Genomic DNA, 23858 nt, shown 5'->3' on the forward strand with positions numbered 1-23858 from the left:
CCAAGGCCCTCAGCAGCCAACTTCTCAGAAATAAGCTAGGGATGAGTGCAGCTTCCCCGGACTCTGCCTAGAACTGTTGTGGTCAAGTCAGTTTCTTATAAATCAAATCACATGTTAAATGCATTGGGGAAGTGGCTATTTACAGCCTTAGAAGCCTGAAGAACCTCTTGGGTAAATGCTAGAGATACTCTGTCCTTGAAATGTGTTGGAAATTTGGGGTTTGGGTTCGACCTGTCAGCAGTTGGCTGTGTTTATGGAGCCCGCACAGGGTGCCAGGCCCATGAGATGCAGAGGTGTGAGGGGAGGGGCTGCCCTGAGGAGCTCTAAGGGCGTGGGGGGAGAGGAGTATCCAGAGAAGTCTGCCCCAAGGGGTAATCGCTGGCAGTGAAAGCAGAGCTCAGGGCTTGGGGGAGCCCTCACATCCACTCGGGATGGAGGAGTAGACGCTCAGAGAGGTCTTAGAGCTGTGGCTGGGGAGGGTACGCCAGGCAGAAGGAAGTAAACCAGGAAAGGCATGGAGGTGGGAAAGCTTGGGGTAGGGTAGACCAGGACTATGCATGGGGACAGCAGAGGCTCTTCCCACCTCCTCCTGCCTGATTCCACCCTTCTTTCTCCCCTTCCACAGCCCCTCCCTCACCCGCCGCCACCTCCCCTCTGTCGTGGGGATGGGATCGTGGACCCCTAGGGTTGCAGTAGACCTTAGAGGCTACTGGACAACCTCATTTTTGCCTGGGATGGGCATGAAGCCTAGGACTTGTCAGTGGCACTTCACTTCTCCCTGCCAGGCCCCACTATTGGAGAGACAGATACTGGCCACTGCTGCCGTTGTGGAAAGAGCCCCAACTTTGGAGTTAAGGCTTGGGCTTGAATCTCAGCTGTGCCATTCCTGGCTGTGAGTCCTTGAGCAAGTCACTTAACCTCTCTCAGCCTGAGCCTGTCTCCCCAACCTCCAAAAGGAGAATCCCAGCGTGAGGATGACACGGAGCATGTGTGGTCACCACCACCGTGACTCACCTTTTCAGTTGGTGCCTACTGTTCTGCAGGAACCCAGGCCATGGGGAAGAAGGTTCCAAGGCTGTGAGGGAGGCCTCAGCCTGTGTGCTCCAAGTCTCCTAATGTAGACACGTGGCTGGTGGAAAGGGAGAGCCAAGAGGGCCATGTGGGGAGGAGGGTGGGAGACAGCCATCTGAGCTGGAGGGGGCTTGGAGACCAGTCCCACCCCGAGTGGTGAGGCCTGTCACCCAAGGCCAAGTATTCTTTTCTGTCCTCATTGCTAGGCCTCTCAATGCCTTCTTCCCTCCTGCCAGCCTAGGTGCCCCAGAAATACTGCCATGGACTATTTTTGGTGGGATGGAAGTGGGGTTAGAGGGCCACTTAGGGAAGGGGTGCTGGCTATGAGGGGACAAGGGTCTGGATGAGCTTATGAGGTGCCCCTCAACCCCAGGAATGGGGACTGGCAGCAGCAGCCCTCCACTACAGGAATTCGGGCTGCCATCTCCATAGCAACAGGTATCCATCCCCAGCCAAGCTTTTGGCCTCTTAAAGGTACTGTTCAGGAGTTGTTGGACTACTGCTGTCGAGGATTGGGGGTTAGGATGGTGGCATTCGTACCTCCACATGGTTCATTCCTTTCAGGTTGTGCTTGGGGGACAGGCAGGAGAGCTAGGCATCCTAGCTGGCTGAACTTGTGGTCTCTGTATTGTTTCCCAGGGAGCAAACGGCTTTGCTGGGTGAGAAGGTGGCCAAATGATGACTTGGGGGCTAGCTTGGTTCTGCCCTTTTTAGCTCCATGACCTTGACTAGTCTGGGTCCCCATTTCCTCTCCTGAGAATCAGAAGAGTCAGAAGAGAAGGCAGAAGCCCCAAACAGAGAACATTAGGGCCACAGGGCTTTTCTGTTCATCTTATGTATGGGGAAAACTGAGTTCCCCAAAAGGGGCCAGAGGGTGCTAAGCACAGAGCCAAGTTGAAAATGAGGTCTTAGGCAGCTAGGAATGCTGGGGCTTCTGCCCACAGATCATCCAGTGAGATTTCCCGAACGTCATTCACTCACTCCCCACCTCCATAGTCTATGCTATGGCCACCTGTCACCTACACTAATTATTCATATTTTTTTCATGTAAACAATTTTATAAAGAAACTATAACCCACTGTAAGGGAAAAGTTACCACTTACCATAGAGAGTAACAATAAAAATAAATACACCAGGCTGCAGAGTGGTATCAGAGTCTACCTAGAGACTGCTGTCCCTGGAGCTCTGAGCTTCCTGCCTTTTCTCTCTGTTTTTAATAAGGAAGGTTAGCAAGAGGGACACACGAGCACCAAACTGAGACTTCCTCCTGGGTGCAGATTGTAGAATTCAAAGACCACTGCAAAACCAATACCCTGGGCTTCCCTGGTGGCGTAGTGGTTGAGAATCTGCCTGCTAATGCAGGGGACACGGGTTCGAGCCCTGGTCTGGGAAGACCCCACATGCCACGGAGCAGCTGGGCCCGTGAGCCACAATTACTAAGCTTGCGCATCTGGAGCCTCTGCTCTGCCACAAGAGAGGCCGCGACAGTGAGAGGCCCGCGCACCGCGATGAAGAGTGGCCCCCGCTCGCTGCAACTAGAGAAAGCTCTCGCACAGAAACAAAGACCCAACACAGCAAAAATAAATAAGTGAATAAACTCCTAGCCCCAACATCTTCTTAAAAAAAAAAAAACAACAAAAAACCAATACCCTTTCCACTGTGACTGATGCTGTGTCTGGGGTGTGCCTCCAGGTCTGCTTGTTGCCAGCAGAGTCCCACAATCCCAGAAGCACTGACCTAGATGATCTGCTTAGCTCCTGCAAGGGGTCTCTGAGGCCGGCTGTGCTAATGGGGAACAAGCAGCATCACAGGTGTTCACGTGAAGGTGGAGCAGAGAAGGGGGGGGCTGCTCCCAGAGTCCACAAGCCAGAATGCATATTCCTCAACAGCCGTGGGCCTCACTCTGCCACAGATGCAGCTGTCGATTACCAAGCCAGCATGGTCTCTTTGAGAGGTGCAGGAATTCCCACTTTGCAGATGAAGAAACTGAGGCACGGCGAGTTGAGTCAGTTGCCCAGAGTCCCACGGTGTAGCCACTGTCAGAGCCAGGCCTGGAGTCCGGGGCTCAAACCCCCAAGCTGGGGAGTCTGACATTACACAGGGCAGGAGGAAGAGAGCAGTTTGTGTTTCCAGCTGTGACAGAGGAGAGGCCTACAGGGCCCAAGCACTGAGAGGTGGCTGCCTAGGGAGGTGGCTGGGGTTCAGCAACAGCTCGGGGAGACAAGCCACCTTCCTCCCAGGGGTCAGAGGGTTTGGGGAGATTGGGAAAGGACGGAGGGGAAGGGTGGCCAGGGGCCGAGGGCTGTGCTGAGCGCCTGTTGACCCCCTCCGCAGCAATACTTCATCCTCCTTATCATCACGGACGGTGTCATCAGCGACATGGAGGAGACGCGGCACGCCGTGGTGCAGGCCTCCAAGCTGCCCATGTCCATCATCATCGTGGGCGTGGGTAACGCCGACTTCGCTGCCATGGAGTTCCTGGACGGGGACAACCGCACGCTGCGCTCCCACACAGGGGAGGAGGCAGCTCGCGATATCGTGCAGTTCGTGCCCTTTCGAGAATTCCGCAACGTGAGTGTGGGCCCGGGCTGGGGAGGAGGCGGTTACAGGACCCCAGCAACCATAGTTAATCCAGAATGAAGGCGCTGGGATTGTCTGCCCAATCCTAGGCTCCTCTACCCTCAGCTCTGTTGACTACGTACCTCCTGAGAGCCTACTACCCGCCTGGCACCATGCAAGGCCCTGCCCCCAGGTGAGGCCATATGACAGTTGCATGAGCACTTGCTTCAGCAAGCTGACAGAACTCAAGGGAGTAGTGCCCAGTCCAGACTGGGGCTCCAGGACAGGGGTTCCCGGAGGACCTGCCCTCTAAACCTGAATCAGAAGTCGGCGTCATCCACGCGGGGGAAAGCATTCCAGGAGAAAGAGATGAGAGTAAGGCCCAGAGGCGTGAGGGGCTTTCCAGGAAATCAAACCTCGCCAACCACCTCGCTTCAGGTGGAAAACAAGGCCCATCTTAGGATGGCCTCCTCTCCCTGAGGGCCGCTCTAGGAAGAACTGGTGGCCTCCCTTGCTCCTGGAGGTGGCTCTGGTCCTATCTGCAGGTGACCCAGGTCTGCTTACAAGGAGGCTGGCATTAGCTTCCTGGTTGCTGTCCTTGCAGCTGGGCCCGCAGGCAGCCCCAGAAGGAGCAGTCTGTCAGATGCCAGGCTGGGGCCGAGCTTTCATTTGACCAGAGGCACACTGTATAGCCTTGGGCAAGTCCGTGACCTTTCCTCCTGGCCTCAGCTGCCTCAGCTGTAAGCCTCAGGGTGCTGTGGCTCAGGTCCTGGGAGCCAGTCCCAGCAAGAACTGGCCACTCTGATTTGTAATCACTGGTGCTCACATCTCTGCCCAGTACCCTCTGGGTTTGCCTGAGCTAGTTCCAGTTCCTTCCTCTGGAGCGTGAGCTTCCTGAGGACAAATGCTGGGTGTTGGCCACCCAGGCACTGCATGGACACTGAACGAGCTCCTGGTGTGCCCAGCCTGTGACTGGGTGCCGAGCAGTGAAATCAGACAGTCACAACCCCTTAATACCAGCCAAGAAGGTGCTCAGGAAATGTCTGCCGGATGAGTAGGCCGTGCAGCTCACCTCCACCATCTCTTTGCCCCAAAAGCCCCCCATAGACAGATTCATCCTGAAACGTTACTCCTAGGCACCTCGAGTGCTCAGGTAAGAGTTACACTTAATGTGAAGGAAAGCACTGCTAAGGGTGGGATTTCAGGCCTGGGCTGGGCTGTGGAACGCTAGTTTTAGACAGCTCTGGTCCTCTGCTCTGGTTTTGTCCTGCAGGGACACCTTCTGTACCAGCTCCCTGGGCATGGTGCCCCTCACCACTTCATCCAGTGATCCTTTCTCTCTCCTCTCTCCACCCTACCCTGCAGGCGGCAAAAGAGACCTTGGCGAAAGCTGTGCTGGCAGAGCTGCCCCAACAAGTTGTTCAGTATTTCAAGCATAAAAACCTGCCCCCCACCAACTCGGAGCCCGCCTGAGTGCCAGCCCTCACCCAGCAGCAGCATGCCGGCTGGGCCTCCCGCCCTCCCCAGGAACATGCACGCTCACCCTGCTTCCTTGTGGGTGGCCTTTTTTTTTTTTTCTTTTAAACTGATCCACATTTTTATTTTCTACAACTGGACCTCCACACCCCCAACTTCCTGCAGCCCAGCTGGGCTTCCTTTATTGGAGTCGATTGATGATACTTCCAGGCCAAACCGGCTTCCTCTCCTCCTCTCCCCACCCTTGCCACTCTTAAGTATTGAATGTACTTTGTATAATTTTAGTGGAGTTGTTTGTTATTAAAGAGAATAAAATTTTTACAATCATAACTGGCTTTTTCCAAGTAACTAGCTGCAGACTCAAAGGAATGTGTCCCCGGTGCATGCTGTGTGGTAGCCTGCACCTAATTCCTGCTCTGTTTTCTAATACTGTGATCGTGTTCTACTTGTTATACTCAGGGTAATAAAGGAGTTTCAGATGTCCCTGTGTCAGCTCCTTCCTCAGCTGGGACCTGATGGGCTCAATGATCTGGGAAAGGAAACATGAAAACCCCTTCCCCCCAGCAAGCCTGTGAAATTGGTATAATCACTTCTACTTGGGGACATGCATTCCACACAAACAGTAATGCAGCTGTTAAGCTGGCACAGAATCTGGCACATCACACATGCTCAATAAGTATCTGTGGGGCAATGAAATGCACGGTCCCTCCCCAGCCTTCTAGGCCCCAGCAGAGCCCATGCTGGCCCAGCCAACAGCACACGGTGCCCCACCCTTCTTCCTCGTGGTCCACGCTGTCTTATGTACCCCACTCCACCACAGCAGTGGCAGTCGCTGCCACCCATGTGCTCCTCCTGCAGGTCTCCCAGGCACTGGAGTACACCCTGTGGTCTGCAGCATGTGAAAGCCTCTTTGGCTTTAGGATGCTAAACAGGGCTGCTTCTGTCCCTGCTGCAGCAGCCGTTGTTTTCTATCACACACCCCACCCTGGGCTTGGGCCCAACCTCACGAAACCAGCTAGGTGACGCATCTCTGAAACCCCAGCCGTCTGGCCTGTTCCTTCTCTCCTCCAAAGAACACATCTTTCTCTTTTGTCTACTTCCTCCTTAGAGCTCCAGTCAGCCCCTTTGCCACAGGCTCATGTGCAACCAACAACTTACATTCATATTAATAAGCACATTACAGGCATAATCTTGAACCTTTCCACCAGCCCCTGCCTGTGACCATTTCAGAGATGAGGAAACAAGCAGAGAGGCTAATCGAATCTATTAGAGGCAGAGCCAGAACTCAGCTCCAGGTCTGGCCGACTCCACAGAGCCCACACTTGTTCCACTGCACTGAATGTCTTCCCGTGACTATGAGGGAGTCTTCTGCTCAACCTGCCGCTGAATTTGTCCTTCCCCTCCAATGAAACTGGGCAGTCAGACATCTCGACCTACTCTCCCAGGTCAGCAATTCTTACCAGTGGTCTGCTAGACCTGGCTGGTGTGCCAGGCAAGTTCCTAGCTCCAGGTGCCTGGTAAGCTCAGGAGTCGGTGTTTATCTGGTGGGAGCAAGCGAGGGACATCTGTATCCTAGGCTTCCAATCCTCTTCTGATTCCATGGCCACCAAAAGCCAGCTGAAACATCCTCGAGGGACACCTTCACTTCTGAGAGGGCTGCAGGACTGCAGGGAGCCGTGATTTCCTCAGGGACCTTTGGGAAATCACACCACAGAAGCCCAGAGGCCAGCTCGGCGCTATGGGTAGAAACCCAGGACCAGCGCATCTGCCCCCTCTGGTTCACACCCAGCCCTTGCTCAGGATAGCTGCAAGACTGCATGATGGTTGAAATAACGCCACGTGACTGCTTCCTTTACCCTCCCGTTTCATAGCTGAAGTGTCTAGCTGGATGTCAGATCCAGAGAAGTTTGTATCCAACTCAGCCTGGGAGAATCTGTCAAGTTCTGATCGACCAGAGGCCTCTATAGTGGAACAGCCTTCTCCTCCCAGCCCCACATCCCCTCCTTAGCCCCTCAGGGGATGGGTGTATTGGGGCGACACCTGATGCAGACCTCTCCCTTACATGCCCCCATGGGAATAATTTACCAGATTGGTGAAGCTATGGAGACTGACATCTACTGGGCCGGGTTAAGGTAGACTCCCTGCCTTGCATCAGGGCCCATCATAAATGCTCCAACTCCTATGGACCACCTACCTCAGTGTGGTGCCGGCAGCCCCCACTTCACAGCTGCACGAGGGAGCAGACCCAGCCATCTTTCTTCCCCCTTCTCTGCCTGAGGTTGGGTGGATCAGTCAAACAAGCCTTCTACTCCCAGCTGGTTTGAGTTCACCAGGGAAAGGAATGTCCTGAACTCCTGACCAGGCAAATCACCACTTAAAAAACAAACCAAGATAAGTTAAGTCCTGGGGATGTAATGTGCAGCATGGTGACTATAGTTAATAATAGCAGATTGTATATTTGAAAGTTGCTGAGAGAGTAGATCTCAAAAATTTTCATCATAAGAAAAATATGTTTTGCTAACTATGTGTGGTGATGGATCATTTCACAATATATACAATTATTTAATAATTACATTGTACACCTGAAACCAACGTTATATGTCAACTGTATTTCAATAAAAACAAACCAAGCCTTGGTGCTGCTATTTGGTTCTTGCACATGGACAGTAGGATGAAAAGTGAACTTGGAAATCTGACTAAAAGGCTCCTTTACCCTTGAAACACCTCCACTGAGGCGTGGGCACTGGCATTTGTTTTAAAGTTTCATTGAAACCACAGAAAACCCAACTTAGAAATAGAGGCTCAAATTAAAATTCTGGTTCTGATACTTACCTGTGTGACCTTGGGCAAGTCAGTGAATCACTGTGAATTTCGGTTTCCTCTATAAAATGTAGAGAAGGGCTGTTTCACAGGACTTTTTTTCAGGATGAAAGACACTACAGTCTGCAAACATCTCAAACAGTGCCTGGCTCGTCCATAGTGGGCCCTCGGTAAATGCTCACCAATAAACAAACCGACATAAGGGATAATGATGTGCATGACCATGTCTAAAACAGTGAGGTAGATGCCCAGCCGATGGCTAAAGCTCACAGTGGAGGTTATCTCTGCGTTGCGCTGCCCATGGCTCTGTGAAACTCTGATGCTGGGTCACCTTCTGCCTATTAGTGCTATGACGCTCCCTCTTTCCCTAAACCATTGCTCCAGCAGGTAAGGGAGCAAAATACCAGCCCTTGCCAGCATCACTAAGGCATAAATGGGCGACTGGCTTCTTGTGTTCAACACTATGAAAGTGTTGCCAAGATCTAGCCTCCCACCAAGCAGAACTTGCATTCCATACTGTTACGTGTAAGTGGGCTGGGCACGCCAAGAAATCAAGAAAGATCCAAGTCCAAGTGATGGTGCACTGCCGCTGAGCTCTCTCTCCTTTTTGTTTTTCTGGAGGGGCTTAAGACGACAGCTGAGCTACATACCCACGGTTAGGACACCCGAGCCAAGGAACTGGGTGTGCCTGAGCAATTAACATTTAGCTAAGAGGGAAGCACACAGCAGAAGCTGGTGGTTGGAGCTCTGATGACCAGATCCGACCCGTCATCATGTCAGTGTTCTACCTGCAACTGAGAAATGCCAGTAGGATGGATAAACCTGCCATAAACACCACAGAAGCTCTAGACGATCTACCCAGAAATGGGGGAGGCCGAGGGTAACAGTACTAATGAGGATGGCTACCATTTTCTGAGCACCAGATACCACATCAAGTAGCTCTTATAGATCCTCTTTCACCCTCACTAGGAAGTTGGTGTCCTGATTCCTATCTACTGAGGAGGAAACAGGCCTGGAGAAGTTAAGGACTCTGCCCAAGTGATCCAGCTAGTAAATGTCTGGCTCCAAGCTCACAGCCACTGTGGTGTAGCCACAGAAGGGGGAACCGAGTTGAGATTCCTGAGAAGTAGCCAGAAGGGAAGAACCCACGAGATAGAAAGAAATGAGGACCCAAGAGACTAGACTAAACCACTCCTAGTTAGGGACTTTCAGTCTAGAATGCTCCTGAAAAAGTCTAGAATGCCTTCCCAACTCTGTGTTTGAGAAGCCAGCTTTCTCTCCTCCAGGGTCTGGGCCCAGGGAAGGCAGAAATAAACAGGTCACCAGCCAGCTCTGTGGGTCCAGTCACATTGCCCTCCCTGCTTTTTATAGATGGAAAAACAGATGCTGTGGATTTCATGCTCCCTTCCTCCCCACCCAGGTGGGTGACAGGGCCAAAGGTAGATGCTAGCAGGAAGTGCTTGAGAGAGAGGCCGTGGTATGACACAAGCTAGATAATCCAGATAGAGCTGGCAATAAGATTCCTCAGAGACAAGCTTTCTCCCTCACATGGTTCAAAGTTATAAGAAGACTACCACTCAGGACAACGCAAGCAGGTTTTAAGAAACCACCTCAAACCTTGTTTTTATCCCTTATTACCTAGTTATAAAATCCCAATTATCTATTAAGGCAGGAAAGCTGCATCTTGTGATTTAAAGCAGTGTTTCCTTCCATCCCAGGTTTTCCTATTCTTCTTTGGGTTTGAAACACACAGTCTACACTAGATGTTTTCCAAGGTGACTTCTTCTACTGGGAGACCAGACTTCCTCCACTGGGAGACCTGCTTTGCTGTTCATGGTTTCTATAGAACCTGTACCTCAGCTCTAGGGCTCTCTGCTAACAGGTACGGCGAAAGATGAAATGATCACTGGTGATTCTCAACTTTTTCTGAGATACCAAGAGCAGAAATCTCAGTCTGATGAGTCTCAACTTCCTTGACACAATCTAGCTGTTACAGTAGATGGGGACGAAGGTGGGAGCACAAGATCCAGTACAAGAAAAGCAAGATCTTATTCTCTGACAGGTTTATTAGCTTTCAAATTAATATAGGTTTTTAATCCCTGCAACCCTTTGTCAACTTCTCCCAACATCGACAGAGGCAATGAGGTATAGTAATGGCCTCTTAAAAGTCAAACCAGCGACTTCCCTGGCGGCCCAGTTGTTAAGACTCTATGCTCCCACTGCAGGGGGCATGAGTTCGATCCCTGGGGTCGGGGAACTAAGATCCCGCATGCTGTATGGTGCAGCCAAAAGAAACCCAAAAGTCAAACCACGTAAAGATGGTGACTTTGGTTCCTCGGTCTGCCTCCTGAAATGATCTGACGTTGCTCTGGGTACGGGCTGTAATAGCAACAGCACAATTGCAGAACAACGAAGCAGAGGAGCAGAAGGTGCCTACACAGTGTTACCTCAACGTCTTGTTTGTAAGGATGGAGCTGATGTGCCTGTACTGACAGGAACAATTAGCACAGAGTAGCTCTGAAAAGGAAAAAGAATTCACAAGCCATCAGTTATGGGTGAAGGGAAGTCACCATCTGCCAGCGGGCACCAGAGTGTCACTGCTGTGGGAGGGAAAAGGAGTGGGTTTGGAGGAGATCCAGGGGCCTCTGTGCCCACGTTAAAACTGAGTAGCTTCTCTGCCTGCCAGCATCACAGTGTCAACACATCCTGTGTGTGTGTGTCTCTCCGTCTCACACCCAAGGAAGTAGAAACAATTGACGTAGGAACCCAGCGGAAGAAAGAACCGTACAGGCTCACTCTTCTGAAGCAGGGGAGCCTACAGCTTTATGTTGTTGTTGTTAAAAGCTCATGGCCTACCTCTGTCCTCAGGGCCTCCATACCTTGTCTCCCCCTGCCCTTCCCTGCCTCCCTTTAGGGGATGGAGGTGGAGCAGCATGTCTGGGTCTTGGCTGCTCTGTATGGGAAGGGAAGAGCAGGAAGGGCAGCAGGTCAAAGCAGAGGAAAGGACAAGTGTAGCACCTTTAGTCTAGAAACAGCTTCCATAGTTAGAGGCCACAACTAGAAATGTAGCCAACAGAGAGGGGCCTTAACAGGTTAGAGCCAGAATATGCAGGTGGGTCCCCCTGGCTTGCCATATTAGAATTCCAGGAGCTGCCAGAAATAAGTCACCTCATCCACACACCTACCAGCACTTCTGATCTCTGGCTACAACAAAATAAGGCCTATGTTTGTTTCTCTAAGGTTTAGAGTCTTAAATGGGATTAGGTGGAGGGAGATGGAATAGCCAAGGGTAAGGGAAAACTTCACAATGAACCATGAGTGTTAAGTGACACCCCCTGCGGATGTAGTTTAGAACCTTTACTTAGTCACACAACATCAAGAATAGGTTCGTTCCAGGGCAGTGCGCCATTCCATCACCTGGGACCTTCTCTCCCCACTGCACACTCCACAACACAGTATAGTCAAACGGCGCCTTCGTCTAGAATAGAATGTTTTAAATGATACCTGTTCAATAACTGTCCTTGCTTCTTTGTGGCGTTGGGAAAGGAAAAAAAAGAAACAAAAAACAAGAAAGCAACTGAACCCAAACCCTTTGCAAGCCGCTTGGTACCTATTTTCCCAGGGCATTCTTAGTGGAATTTCTGCTGGGCCCTGACCTCTGCCCTACTACAACAGTGAGGACAGAGGCTGTGGGACAGCTTTGGGCATCCATACTGGAGTAGAAAGAGAAAACAAACACAAGTCGGGCCACAAGTGGATTCTGGCACATTTTTAGATGAGGTTAAAAATGTCACGGTGTGCATAGGGAGCAGGCAAAGGACTTTTCTGTGGGAGGTAATGCCTGTAGGCAGAATAAACTGTCCAGTCTATTCTTGGGGAGGAGCTCCCTGCGGTAAGAACAGAGGAACTAGGGGGCCTCGAGGAAGGTGTTGGTTCGGAAGATGGAGGAGACGATCTTGCCGGTGGCGTTGATGGTGCCTTCGCTGTCTGAGCTGGACTCAGAGTCGCTGCTCCCAGAGTAGGCACCCAAACCTGGGAGGATGCCGATACAGACGGCAGCGGAGGGGCAGTGGATGGAGGGACCACTCAGAGATGTGCTTCCAAGAGACACGCAGGAAGGGGCTTCTGCAAAAAAGGAGGCAGGACTGTTACTTCATCACCCTTTTCCAAAGGTGATGGTGTGCTTTCCATGTGTAGAGGGCTTTATGTTGGAAGCCTCAAAACAACCCTATGTAGTCGACACTATTGCCATCCTCATTTTTTTTTTTTTTTTTTTTTTGGCGGTACGCGGGCCTCTCACTGCCGTGGCCTCTCCCGTTGCGGAGCACAGGCTCCGGAAGCGCAGGCTCAGCGGCCACGGCTCACGGGCCCAGCCGCTCCGTGGCACGTGGGATCTTCCCAGACCAGGGCACGAACCCGTGTTCCTTGCATGGGCAGGCGGACTCTCAACCACTGTGCCATCAGGGAAGCCCTGCCATTCTTATCTTAATGTTCGTCGTTTACAACTGAGAAAACTGAAGCCACAGCAGAGAACATTTTAAGACCATGCAGAATAACACCAAGTAGCTGGGGCTCTTTTTGCCCTAGGAAACCCAGAGTCACAGCAGCACCTCCATGCAGAAAGCCTCAACCTAGAAAACACAGGACTTGAAGGTTAGAGGAAAAGTTAAGAACTCTCCTCCACCCCTTCTTCTTCCGTTTCCAGCCTCATTTAATCACTACAACAACCTGGTATATAGATATCCCCCACTTTGCTGATGAGGGAGGTCCAAAACCCAGCTAAGGTTAAAGGCCACTTAGAGTAGAAAACATTAAACTAAATTTGAATCAAAAGATAATGTACTAAAATGATCCCAGAGCTCACCGCAGAGTAAGGGTTGGAGTTCAAACACTGTATCAGGCTGACAAGCATATTACCTTCTAGGATTTTGCCTTAACAAACCCCTAACACTTCATGTAAATGTGAAAAGGATACATGGTTCCAAGTATATGAAATCAGGAGTAAGCAAAAAATATCACTGAGAAGCAAAGAGAGATCTCCAACAGCCAGTATACATAGTTCATTTGCTTATACAGGAAGTACTAATAAGGGAAGGAAGCTGCTAAAGATAAGTAATGTGAAAACATGGAGATGTAGGAAAGTGAGAGCTCACAATGATTGCAGAGGCTACAAGAGGTAACAAGGCTACAAGAAAACAGGCAAATATTTACAATAAGTATCACAAAAGCTAATTTCTTTACGATATAGAGTTCTTCCAAAACCAATAACAAACCAACAACTGAACAGAAAAGTAGACAGAAGACACGAATAGTTCACAGAAAAAGAAACAAATGACTTTTAAACATAGAAGAATAAACAATATAAGGAGGAATAGGCATCTATATATGTTGCTGAGGGAACGTAGGATAATTCGGCTAAGTCCTTCACACTTAAATGATGTTCATGCAGCACTGGTGACAGTAGAAACCAAAAGGTTCATTAATAGAGGACCAGTGTAATGGACTAGTATTCAGCCATTAAGAAGAATAAAGCATCTCTGTGTGTAATGGTATTGAATGATCCCTAAGATACCATGTGTTAAATGAAAAAGGCAAGGGTGAGTACAAGTTATAATCTGGGGGGGGGACATTAAATATGCATGATACTGTATGAAAAAATACATTAAAAACTGGTAACAGTGGCTGCTCTGGGGAGAGCAACTGAGTGGCTGAGGACCAGGGAAAACCTAACTTTTTATTCCACACTCTTGTGTCCCTTTTCAACTTACTATTAGGTACATATAACTACCTATTTAGACAACTGTTAAGAAAGCCAAATGCCACAATTCAAAGAGTATCCTAGGACATTTAATTCAGAAGGACCAGCCCCTCTTACCTCTGTAATCCCTGTATTATAGCCAGGAAGGCTGTAGAAGACTGACAGTCCTAATGGCTATCTTCTCCTTAACCATATTCTCCTCAGACTATAAGTCTCTGGAGGACAAGGGCTCCTTCTTCTCTATCCCATCCCCTGGGCATAGAGCAGACGGCCTGGCACAGAGCAGGCCAACATTCACAATGTGTGAGAATGCAGGAAAATGCATAACAGAGTTTCACTGCAAATGGCTAAATTTTGGGGGTGGGGGAAATGTGAAAATTTGGGACATAACATCAAATTAAAAACCATTCATTTACCTGAACATTCATTGTATTACTATTTTCACACATACAAGGATACTTTCAGTATTCTGTGAGAAAAACTGGGTTGTTTAAAAAAAAAACAAAAAAACCCTGATATCATAAGGGTATGAATCAGTTACTTGGAAAAGTAATTTATGTGAAGTTACTCAGTGAAATGTGTCCTTTTATTAAGTATTTCAAGGGTGAATTGAATTTTAGGGTCTATCTTAGAAAAGAAAGATCAAGTTCTGAGTACCTCTGGAGGACTAGAGCCGGCCTAAGGGAAGGATGGAAGCCAGCCACAGAAATGTAACCCAAGGAATCTGGACGACAGGAGCATTAGCAGAGTTTAAGCAAGAGGACCAAATCTCCCAATTATCTAGGAAGTTTCAAGAAAGAAAAGAGATTGCAACTCAAACAAATTTCATTCCAAAAGCAGTTAACTGGGACTTCCCTGGCAGTCCAGTGGTTAAGACTTTGCCTTCCAGTGTAGGAGGCAAATTTGGCAATATTTTTCTAAGTTACAAATGTATATCTGACTCAATAATTCTCCTTCTAAGTATTTAACCTGACATATTACAAATGTGAACAATGATCCATGTACAGGGTTATTTAATGAAACATCATAATAGAGAAAGAATGGAAACAATCTAAATGTTCATCAATAAAAAATGAAATAAATATACTATGGTACAACCATACAATGGATTACTACACAGCCTTAAAAAGGAATGAAGAAGCTCTTTATGCACAGGAATGCTATGATTCCCAAGGTAAGTAAGCAATGAACAGAAGAGTATGTTAATTAAAATAATGATGATGGGGCTTCCATGGTGGCGCAGCGGTTGAGAGTCCGCCTACTGATGCAGGGGACACAGGTTCGTGCCCGGGTCTGGGAAGATCCCACATGCCGCGGAGCGGCTAGGCCCGTGAGCCATGGCCACTGAGCCTGTGTGTCTGGAGCCTGTGCTCCGCAATGGGAGAGGCCACAACAGTGAGAGGCCCCTGTACCGCAAAAAAAAAAAAAAAAATGATGATGATAGGAAATGCAAAACAATATATTAAGTAAATCTTGCCAAAAAATCAACGTGAATTGACCAAGCTCTAGACCTAATTACCATTTTATAGGAAACACAGGATATAAAGGAATCCCATGGGGATGCAATTAGCAAAATCTAGAGTGCAGGAAACTCCACAGGGCAGAGGCCCAGTTTCTTCGCAAGTAAAATAAAAATGAAACAAAAAATAAATTAAGAAAGAGGAAGAACCCATAGGTTAGATGAGACTGAAAAGGCAGATTAGCCTACTGTTAAGATGCCATAAAATGGCAATATTCCCAAACTGATCTACAGATTTAAGCAATCCCTATCAAAATCCCAGCTGCGTGAATTGACAAGTTCATCCCCAAATTCATATGGAAATGCAAGGGACCTCAAATAGCAAAACAATATTGAAAAAGAACAAACTTGGAGGACTGATACTTCCTGGTTTCAAAACTTACTACAAAGCTAGAATGATCAAAACTGTGTGGTAGGGAATTCCCTGGCAGTCCCGTGGTTAGGACTCCATGCTCTCACTGCCCAGGGCCTGGGTTCAATCTCTGGTCAGGGAACTAAGATCCCACAAGCCGTGCAGCATGGCCAAAAAATAAAACAAAACAAAAACAAACAAACAAAAACAAAACTGTGTGGTGATGGCATAAGGATAGACATACAAATCAATGGAAGAGAAAAGTTAGTCCAGAAATAAACCCAAACATGCTGTTCAACTGATTTTCAACAAACTGTCATGACAATTCAGTGGGAGAAAAAACAGTCCTTTCAACAAATTATTGAGTCAAAAAATTAACACAAAATGGGTCAAAGATCAAAATGTAAGAGTTAAAACTATAAAACTCTTTGAAAAAAATGTAAGCATAAATCTTCATGACCATGAATTAGGCAAACTGTTTCTTAGATATGACATTTAAAGTACAAGCAACCAAAGAAAAAATAAATTGATGTCATCAAAATGTAAAACTTTTGTGCTCCAAAGAACACTATCAAGAAAGTGAAAGTACAACCCACAGAGAGACAATATTTATAAATCATCTATCTGACAAGTGTCTAGCATCCAGAACATATAAAGAACACTTACAACTCAAAATAAAAAGACAAATAACCCAATTTTAAAATAGGCTCAGGATATGAGTAGATATTTCTCTAAAGAAGATAAAAAAAATGGCCATTAAGTACACAATGGCAACGTCATTAGGGAAACTCCAATCAGAACCACAATAAAGTATCACTTCACACCCAATGGATGGATATAAGAAACACAGTAACAACTGTTGATAAGGATGTAAAGAAACTGAAACCCTCATATACTGCTGGTAGAATATAAAAATGGTGCAGCTACAGTGGAAAACAGTGTGGCTGTTCCTCAAAAAGTTAAACATAGATTTACTGTATGACCCAATTCCACTCTTAGGTATATACCCAAGAGAACTGAAAACAGGTTTCACACAAAATCTTGGACATGAATGTTCATAGCAGCATGGTTTGTAACAGCCCAAATGTGGAAACAACCCAAATGTTCATCAATTGACGAGTGGACAAAAAGGTAGCATACCATAAAATGGGATATTATTCAGCTGTAAAAAGCACTGATACATGCCACAACATGAACTATGAAAACATTATGTTACGTGAAAAGAAGTCAGACACAAAAGGCCCTATATTGCATGATTTCATTTATAAAAAATGTCCAGAAAAGGCAAATCCATAGAGACAGAAGTTGACTGGTGGTTGCTAGTGGCTGTGGAGAGGGAAGAATGGGGAAGAATGGGGAATAACTGCTAATGGTCACGGAGCTTCTTTTCGCAGTGATGAAAATGTTCTGGAATTAGATAGTGGTGATAAATACACATTCTTCTGAACATATTAAAAACCACTGAACTGCATCCCTTAAAAGGGTGAATTTTATGGTATGTGGATTATATCTCAATCTTTTTTTTTAAGCCATATAAGCCAAATACAATGTCTAATCCTTCCTTGGATACTACTTTTTAAAAAAACCAATTGTCGGATTGGAATAAAAATGGTGGAGTAGCAGGATGTAGAACTCAAGCTCTTCCTGCAAATATATCAAGAATACATCTACAAATGGAACAATTCTCATAGATCACCTACTGAACACTAGCAGAAGACCTCAAACACCTGAAAGGACAAAAAAGATCTCCATGTAACCAGGTAGGACAAAAGGAAAAAAAAGAGAGAGAGAGAGAAAGTAGAATGGGTCTGGCACCCCTGGGAGGGAGCTGAAGGAAAGTAGAGGTTCCCACACCCTGGGAAGTCCCCTCATGGGCGGGGAGATCAGCTGGGACAAAAAAGAAGCTTCAGAGGCTCAGAAGGAGAGCGCAACAACTAGTTAGTGGCAGGCAGGACAGAGAGAGACCTACACAGTCTGTGTCACCACTCTGCACACCCCAGCCTGAGAGGCATGTCCACTGGTATGGGCAGGGGATGGGTGCTGGAACACAGGGTTTAGAGGACAGACCTGGGGAGAAGACTGCTGTTGGCTGTGTGGAGACAGCCTGAAGGGGCTGGAGTGTGGGGTGTTGCAACCAGGAGTGTTGGTGGCAGAACCCTGGGTTGCCAGAGAAGCGAAGCGAGATTGTTAAGTGGCATGCTAAAGGAAGGGGTGGGGCCAACATTGCAGCCTCTTTCCCCACCTGCCGTCTCCTGCTTCCTTGGGCTCCATGCGGGGGCCCTACCCCAGGCCAGCTCATGCATTAAAGCTGCTCTGGCCCCCTCCCACCAGAGCAGGCTCGCAAGCTCCGGCCGCTGCCTCAGTGGTCTTGGGAACAGATGCCAGTGGGTTGCCCACACGCAGAGGTGGGGCTGAAATTACAGCTGAGCCCCAGGAGTCGTGCAACTTAGGAAGCAGAGCTGAAATCTCTCCCCGTGGCCGTGCAAACCGCAGAATTACACCTACACTGCCGGCTTTGTGAATTCAGTGCCTGCGGAACATCTGAACGGACAGCTGGTGCTCCTGTGGCTGGGACAGGTCTGGCCTTAGCAGCTATGGGCTTTGAGGGCACGTACACACAGGGGTCTGAGCTGCCTCCATAGCTCCCATAGCAGGTCAAGGCGTGCAACTACTGCAGTCCTGGGACACGACTTCAGTGGATCTGCACTGGTGGTCTTGTGAAAACAAAGTCTGAGAGGCACCAGGGCCAACTGTCGGCATACCCACAACTTAGGTGGGGCCTAGGGCAGTGCCAACAACAGTGTACTCTGTGAGCCCACACAACGGATGAAAGGTGACAAAACAGAGCACACTCACAGGTGAATGGCTCCAGCAGAGGAATACTCAGTGGCTCCTCTCCCACTGGAAGCACTCCAATCCCGCCTACCTCACACCACAGATCAGAAATGGAGCTGGGGGCTTCTACTCCAACAACTAGGGAGCAGGCCCTACCCTGGACAGGGCAGTGACAACCACAGAGCAAAGAGGAGGCCCGCTCAATAGCCAGTGCAGGCTCTAATTACCACAGCATCAGTCACACCTTCTAGCAAGGGGATAATGGCCTGCATACACTGAGAAAAGAGGTGGCAAGCATCCATACTAAAAGCAGCCCTCACACCAAAAAATATTAAACCCACAGAGGCTATACGGGGATGTTCCCACTTAAAAATAGCCCTCTAAGACCACAGTAGATAATTGTTTCTCCTAAACTCATAGAGCAAGAGAAATATAAGTAAAATGAAGAAGCAGGGGAACCACTCCCAATTAAAAGATCAAGAGAATTCCCACGAAAGAATAAACAATTAAACAGACATCTTCAGTCTAATACCAAGTTCAAAAAGGAGATAATGAAAATACTGAAGGAATTAAGAAAGGCTATCAATAGAAATGTAGATTACTGTAAAAAGGAACTAGAAACTATAAGGAGAAGCCAAGAAAAATCAGAGAATTCATTTGAAGAGATGAAAGCTGAAAGGCTATGAATAGTAGAATGAATAATGCAGAAGAACGAATAAGTGACCTAGAAGATAGAATAACGGAAATCACCTAATTAGAACAGCAGACAAAAACCCAAATGAAAAAAAAATGAAAGCAATATAAGAGACCTATGGGACAATATAAAGCATGCCAATCTATGCATAATAGGGATCCCATAAGAAGAAGAAACAGAAAAGGGGATTGAAAATGAAGAAATTACAGCTGAAAACTTGCCAAACCTGAAGAAGGAAACAGATATCCAGATACAGAAAGCATAGAGGATCTTGAACAAGGTAAACCCAAACAGACCTACACCAAGACGTATTATAATAAAAATGGCAGAAGTTAAAGAGATGATTCTAAAGGCAGCAAGAGAAAAACAAAGAATCACAAGGGAACACCCATAAGGGTACCAGCTGATTTCTCTACAGAAACACTGCAGGCCAGAAGGGAATGGCAAGATATATTCAAAGCCCTGAAAGGGAAAAATCTGCAACCTAGGATACTCTACCCAGAAAGATTATCATTTAGAACAGAGGGAGAGACAAAGAATTTCCCAGACAAGTAAAAACTAAAAGAATACAGCAATACTGACATTATCCTAAAGGAAATATTGAAAGGTCTTCTCTAAATAGAAAGTAGTAAGAATCTATAGGAAAGAGAAAATCACAATTGGAAAGTAAATCACATAAATAAGACAGTACACAGATTAAAAAAAAAAACCAAAAAATTTCTGTGAAAGTGATGATAACCACAATGAAGATGCAAAAGGGGACATTAAAATCATAATATGTGGGGAAGGAGAGTAAGAAAATGTAGATTTTTTTTTTTCCTAGAATGTGTTTGGGCCTATATGACTACCGGTCTAAAGCAAGTAGACATACGAAGGGGTTAACATACTTGAAAAACAGGGCAACCACAAATCAAAAACATAAAATAGATTCACAAAAACCAAAAAGAACAGAAGCATAATACGAAAGAAAATCATCAAACCACAAAAGGAAAAACAAAAAGAGACAAAGAAGAATTATAAAATCAACAGGAAGACAAGGTTTAAAATGGCAATGAATACATATCTATCATTAATTATCTTAAATGTCAAATGGACTAAATTCTCCAATCAAAAGACACAGTGATCATCCAAACTGAAAATAAATAAGGGAGCCTGAACCAAGATGGCGGAATAGAAGGACATGCGCTCACTCCCTCTTGTGAGAACACCAGAATCACAACTAACTGCTGGACAATCATTGACAGGAAGACACTGGAACTCACCAAAAAAGATACCCCACATCCAAAGACAAAGGAGAAGCCACAATGAGACGGGAGGAGGGGCGCAATCACAGTAAAATAAAATCCCATAACTGCTAGGTGGGTGACTCACAGACTGGAGAACATTTATACCACAGAAGCCCACCCACTGGAGTGAAGGTTCTGAGCCCCACGTCAGACTTCCCAACCTGGGGGGCCGGCAACGGGAGAAGGAATTCCTAGAGAATCAGACTTTGAAGGCCAGTGGGATTTGATTGCAGGACTTGGACACGACTGGGGGAAACAGAGACTCCACTCTTGGAGGGCACACACAAAGTAGTGTGTGCATCAGGACCCAGGGGAAGGAGCAGTGAACCCAGGGGAGAATGAACCAGACCTACCTGCTAGTGTTGGAGGGTCTCCTGCAGAGGCGGGGGGTGGCTGTGGCTCACCACGGGGACAAGAACACTGGTAGCAGAAGTTCTGGGAAGTACTCCTGGGCGTGAGCCCTCCCAGAGTCGGCCATTAGCCCCACCAAAGAGCCCAGGTAGGCTCCAGTGTTGGGTTGCCTCAGGCCAAACAACCAACAGGGAGGGAACCCAGCCCCACCCATCAGCAGTCAAGCAGATTAAAGTTTTACTGAGCTCTGCCCACCAGAGCAACAGTCAGCTCTACCCACCACCAGTCCCTCCCATCAGGAAACCTGCACAAGCCTCTCAGATAGCCTCATCCACCAGAGGGCAGACAGCAGAAACAAGAAGAACTACAATCCTGCAGCCTGTGGAACAAAAACCACATTCACAGAAAGATAGACAAGATGAAAAGGCAGAGGGCTATGTACCAGATGAAGGAACAAGATAAAACCCCAGAAAAACAACTAAATGAAGTGGAGATAGGCAACCTTCCAGAAAAAGAATTCACAATAATGATAGTGAAGATGATCCAGGACCTCGGAAAAAGAATGGAGGCAAAGATCAAGAAGATGCAAGAAATGTTTAACAAACACCTAGAAGAATTAAAGAACAAACAAACAGAGATGAACAATACAATAACTGAAATGAAAACTACACTAGAAGGAATCAATAGCAGAATAACTGAGGCAGAAGAACGGATAAGTGACCTGGAAGACAGAATGGTGGAATTCACTGCTGCGGAACAGAATAAAGAAAAAAGAATGAAAATAAATGAAGACAGCCAAGAGACCTCTGGGACAACATTAAACATAACAACATTCGCATTACAGGGGTCCCAGAAGGAGAAGAGAGAGAGAAAGGACCTGAGAAAATATCTGAAGAGATTACAGTCGAAAACTTCCCTAACACGGGAAAGGAAATAGCCACCCAAGTCCAGGAAGTGCAGCGAGTCCCATACAGAATAAACCCAAGGACAAACATGCCAAGACACACAGTAATCAAATTGGCAAAAATTAAAGACAAAGAAAAATTATTGAAAACAGCTAGGGAAAAACGACAAATAACATACAAGGGAACTCCCATAATGTTAACAGGTGATTTCTCAACAGAAACTCTATAAGCCAGAAGGGAGTGGCATGATATACTTAAAGTGATGAAAGGGAAGAACCTACAACCAAGATTACTCTAGCCAGCAAGGATCTCATTCAGATTCGATGGAGAAATCAAAAGCTTTACAGACAAGCAAAAGTTAAGAGAATTCAGCACCACCAAACCAGCTCTACAACAAATGCTAAAGGAACTTCTGTAAGTGGGAAACACAAGAGAAGAAAAGGACCTACAAAAACAAACCCAAGGGGCTTCCCTGGTGGCGCGGTGGTTGAGAGTCTGCCTGCTGATGCAGGGGACGCGGGTTGGTGCCCCTGTCCGGGAGGATCCCATGTGCCACGGAGCGGCGGGGCCCATGAGCCATGGCCGCTGGGCCTGCATGTCCGGAGCCTGTGCTCTGCAACAGGAGAGGCCACAACAGTGAGAGGCCCGTGTACCCCCCCCCACACACACACAAAAACCAAAACAATTAAGAAAATGGTCATAGGAACATACATATCAATAATTACCTTAAACGTGAAAGGATTAAATGCTCCCACCAAAAGACAGATTTGCTGAATGGATACAAAAACAAGACCCATATATATGCTGTCTACAAGAGACCCACTTCAGACCTAGGGACACATACAGACTGAAAGTGAGGGGATGGAAAAAGATATTCCATGCAAATGGAAATCAAAAGAAAGCTGGAGTAGCAATACTCATCGGATAAAATAGACTTTAAAATAAAGAATGTTACAAGAGACGAGGAAGGACACTACATAATGATCAAGGGATCAATCCAAAAAGAAGATATAACAATTATAAATATATATGCACCCAACATAGAAGCACCTCAATATGTAAGGCAACTGCTAACAGCTGTAAAAGAGGAAATCAACAGTAACACAATAACAGTGGGGGACTTTAACACCTCACTTATACCAATGGACAGATCATTCAAAATGAAAATAAGGAAACAGAAGCTTTAAATGACACAATAGACCAGATAGGTTTAATTGATATTTATAGGACATTCCATCCAAAAACAGCAGATTACACTTTCTTCTCAAGTGCACACAGAACATTCTCCAGGACAGATCACATCTTGGGTCACAAATCAAGCCTCAGTAAATTTAAGAAAATTGAAATCGTATCAACCATCTTTCCTGACCACAACGCTATGAGATTAGAAATGAATTACAGGGAAAAAACCATAAAAAACGCAAACACATGGAGGCTAAACAATATGTTACTAAATAACCAAGAGATCACTGTAGAAATCAAAGAGGAAATCAAAAAATACCTAGAGACAAATGACAATGAAAACACGATGATCCAAAACCTATGGGATGCAGCAAAAGCATTGGGTAGAATGGGTATCATCAGAAAATCTACAAACAACAAATGCTGGAGAGGGTGTGGAGAAAAGGGAACCCTCTTGCACTGTTGGTGGGAATGTAAATTGATACAGCCACTATGGAGAACAGTATGGAGGTTCCTTAAAAAACTAAAAATAGAATTACCATATGATCCAGCAATCCCACTACTGGGCATATACCCAGAGAAAACTATAATTCAAAAAGACACATGCACCCCAATGTTCATTGCAGCACTATTTACAATAGCCAGGTCATGGAAGCAACCTAAATGCCCATCAACAGACGAATGGATAAAGAAGATGTGGCACATATATACAATGGAATATTACTCAGCCATAAAAAGGAACGAAATTGGGTCATTTATTGAGACGTGGATGGATCTGGAGACTGTCATACAGAGTGAAGTAAGTCAGAAAGAGAAAAACAAATATCGTATATTAACGCATGTATGTGGAACCTAGAAAAATGGTACAGATGAACCGGTTTGCAGGGCAGAAATTGAGACACAGAGGTAGAGAACAAACGTATGGACACCAAGGGGGGAAAGCCACAGGGGGGTCAGAATGGTGGTGTGATGAATTGGGTGATTGGGACTGACATGTATACACTGATGTGTATAAAACTGATGACTAATAAGAACCTGCTGTATAAAAAT

General features: G+C 46.8%; 2 protein-coding genes across 3 annotated transcripts in view; one reads left to right on the forward strand and one right to left on the reverse strand.

The window, feature by feature from the left end:
• Positions 1-5587, forward strand: part of CPNE2 (copine 2) — a 31496-nt gene extending 25909 nt beyond the window's left edge. The window contains exons 14-15 of the mRNA XM_065899188.1: positions 3406-3642; positions 4996-5587. Of these exons, the coding sequence (XP_065755260.1) occupies positions 3406-3642; positions 4996-5103 (345 nt within the window). The 3' untranslated portion in view covers positions 5104-5587. The remainder of the gene's footprint in view (positions 1-3405; positions 3643-4995) is intronic.
• Positions 5588-11265: 5678 nt separating this feature from the next.
• Positions 11266-23858, reverse strand: part of PSME3IP1 (proteasome activator subunit 3 interacting protein 1) — a 42292-nt gene continuing 29699 nt past the window's right edge. The window contains exons 7-8 of one of the 2 annotated variants that reach the window (XM_065899071.1): positions 11953-12051; positions 11515-11904 (exon numbers count right to left, since the gene is read on the reverse strand). In XM_065899071.1, coding sequence (XP_065755143.1) covers positions 11834-11904; positions 11953-12051 — 170 coding nt within the window. In that variant the 3' untranslated portion in view covers positions 11515-11833. Of the gene's footprint in view, positions 12052-23858 lie in introns of both variants that reach the window. The other variant, XM_065899070.1, reaches the window with a different exon arrangement.

This window comes from Phocoena phocoena, chromosome 20, assembly GCF_963924675.1.
Source record: "Phocoena phocoena chromosome 20, mPhoPho1.1, whole genome shotgun sequence".
Classification (NCBI taxonomy): Eukaryota; Metazoa; Chordata; class Mammalia; order Artiodactyla; family Phocoenidae; genus Phocoena; species Phocoena phocoena.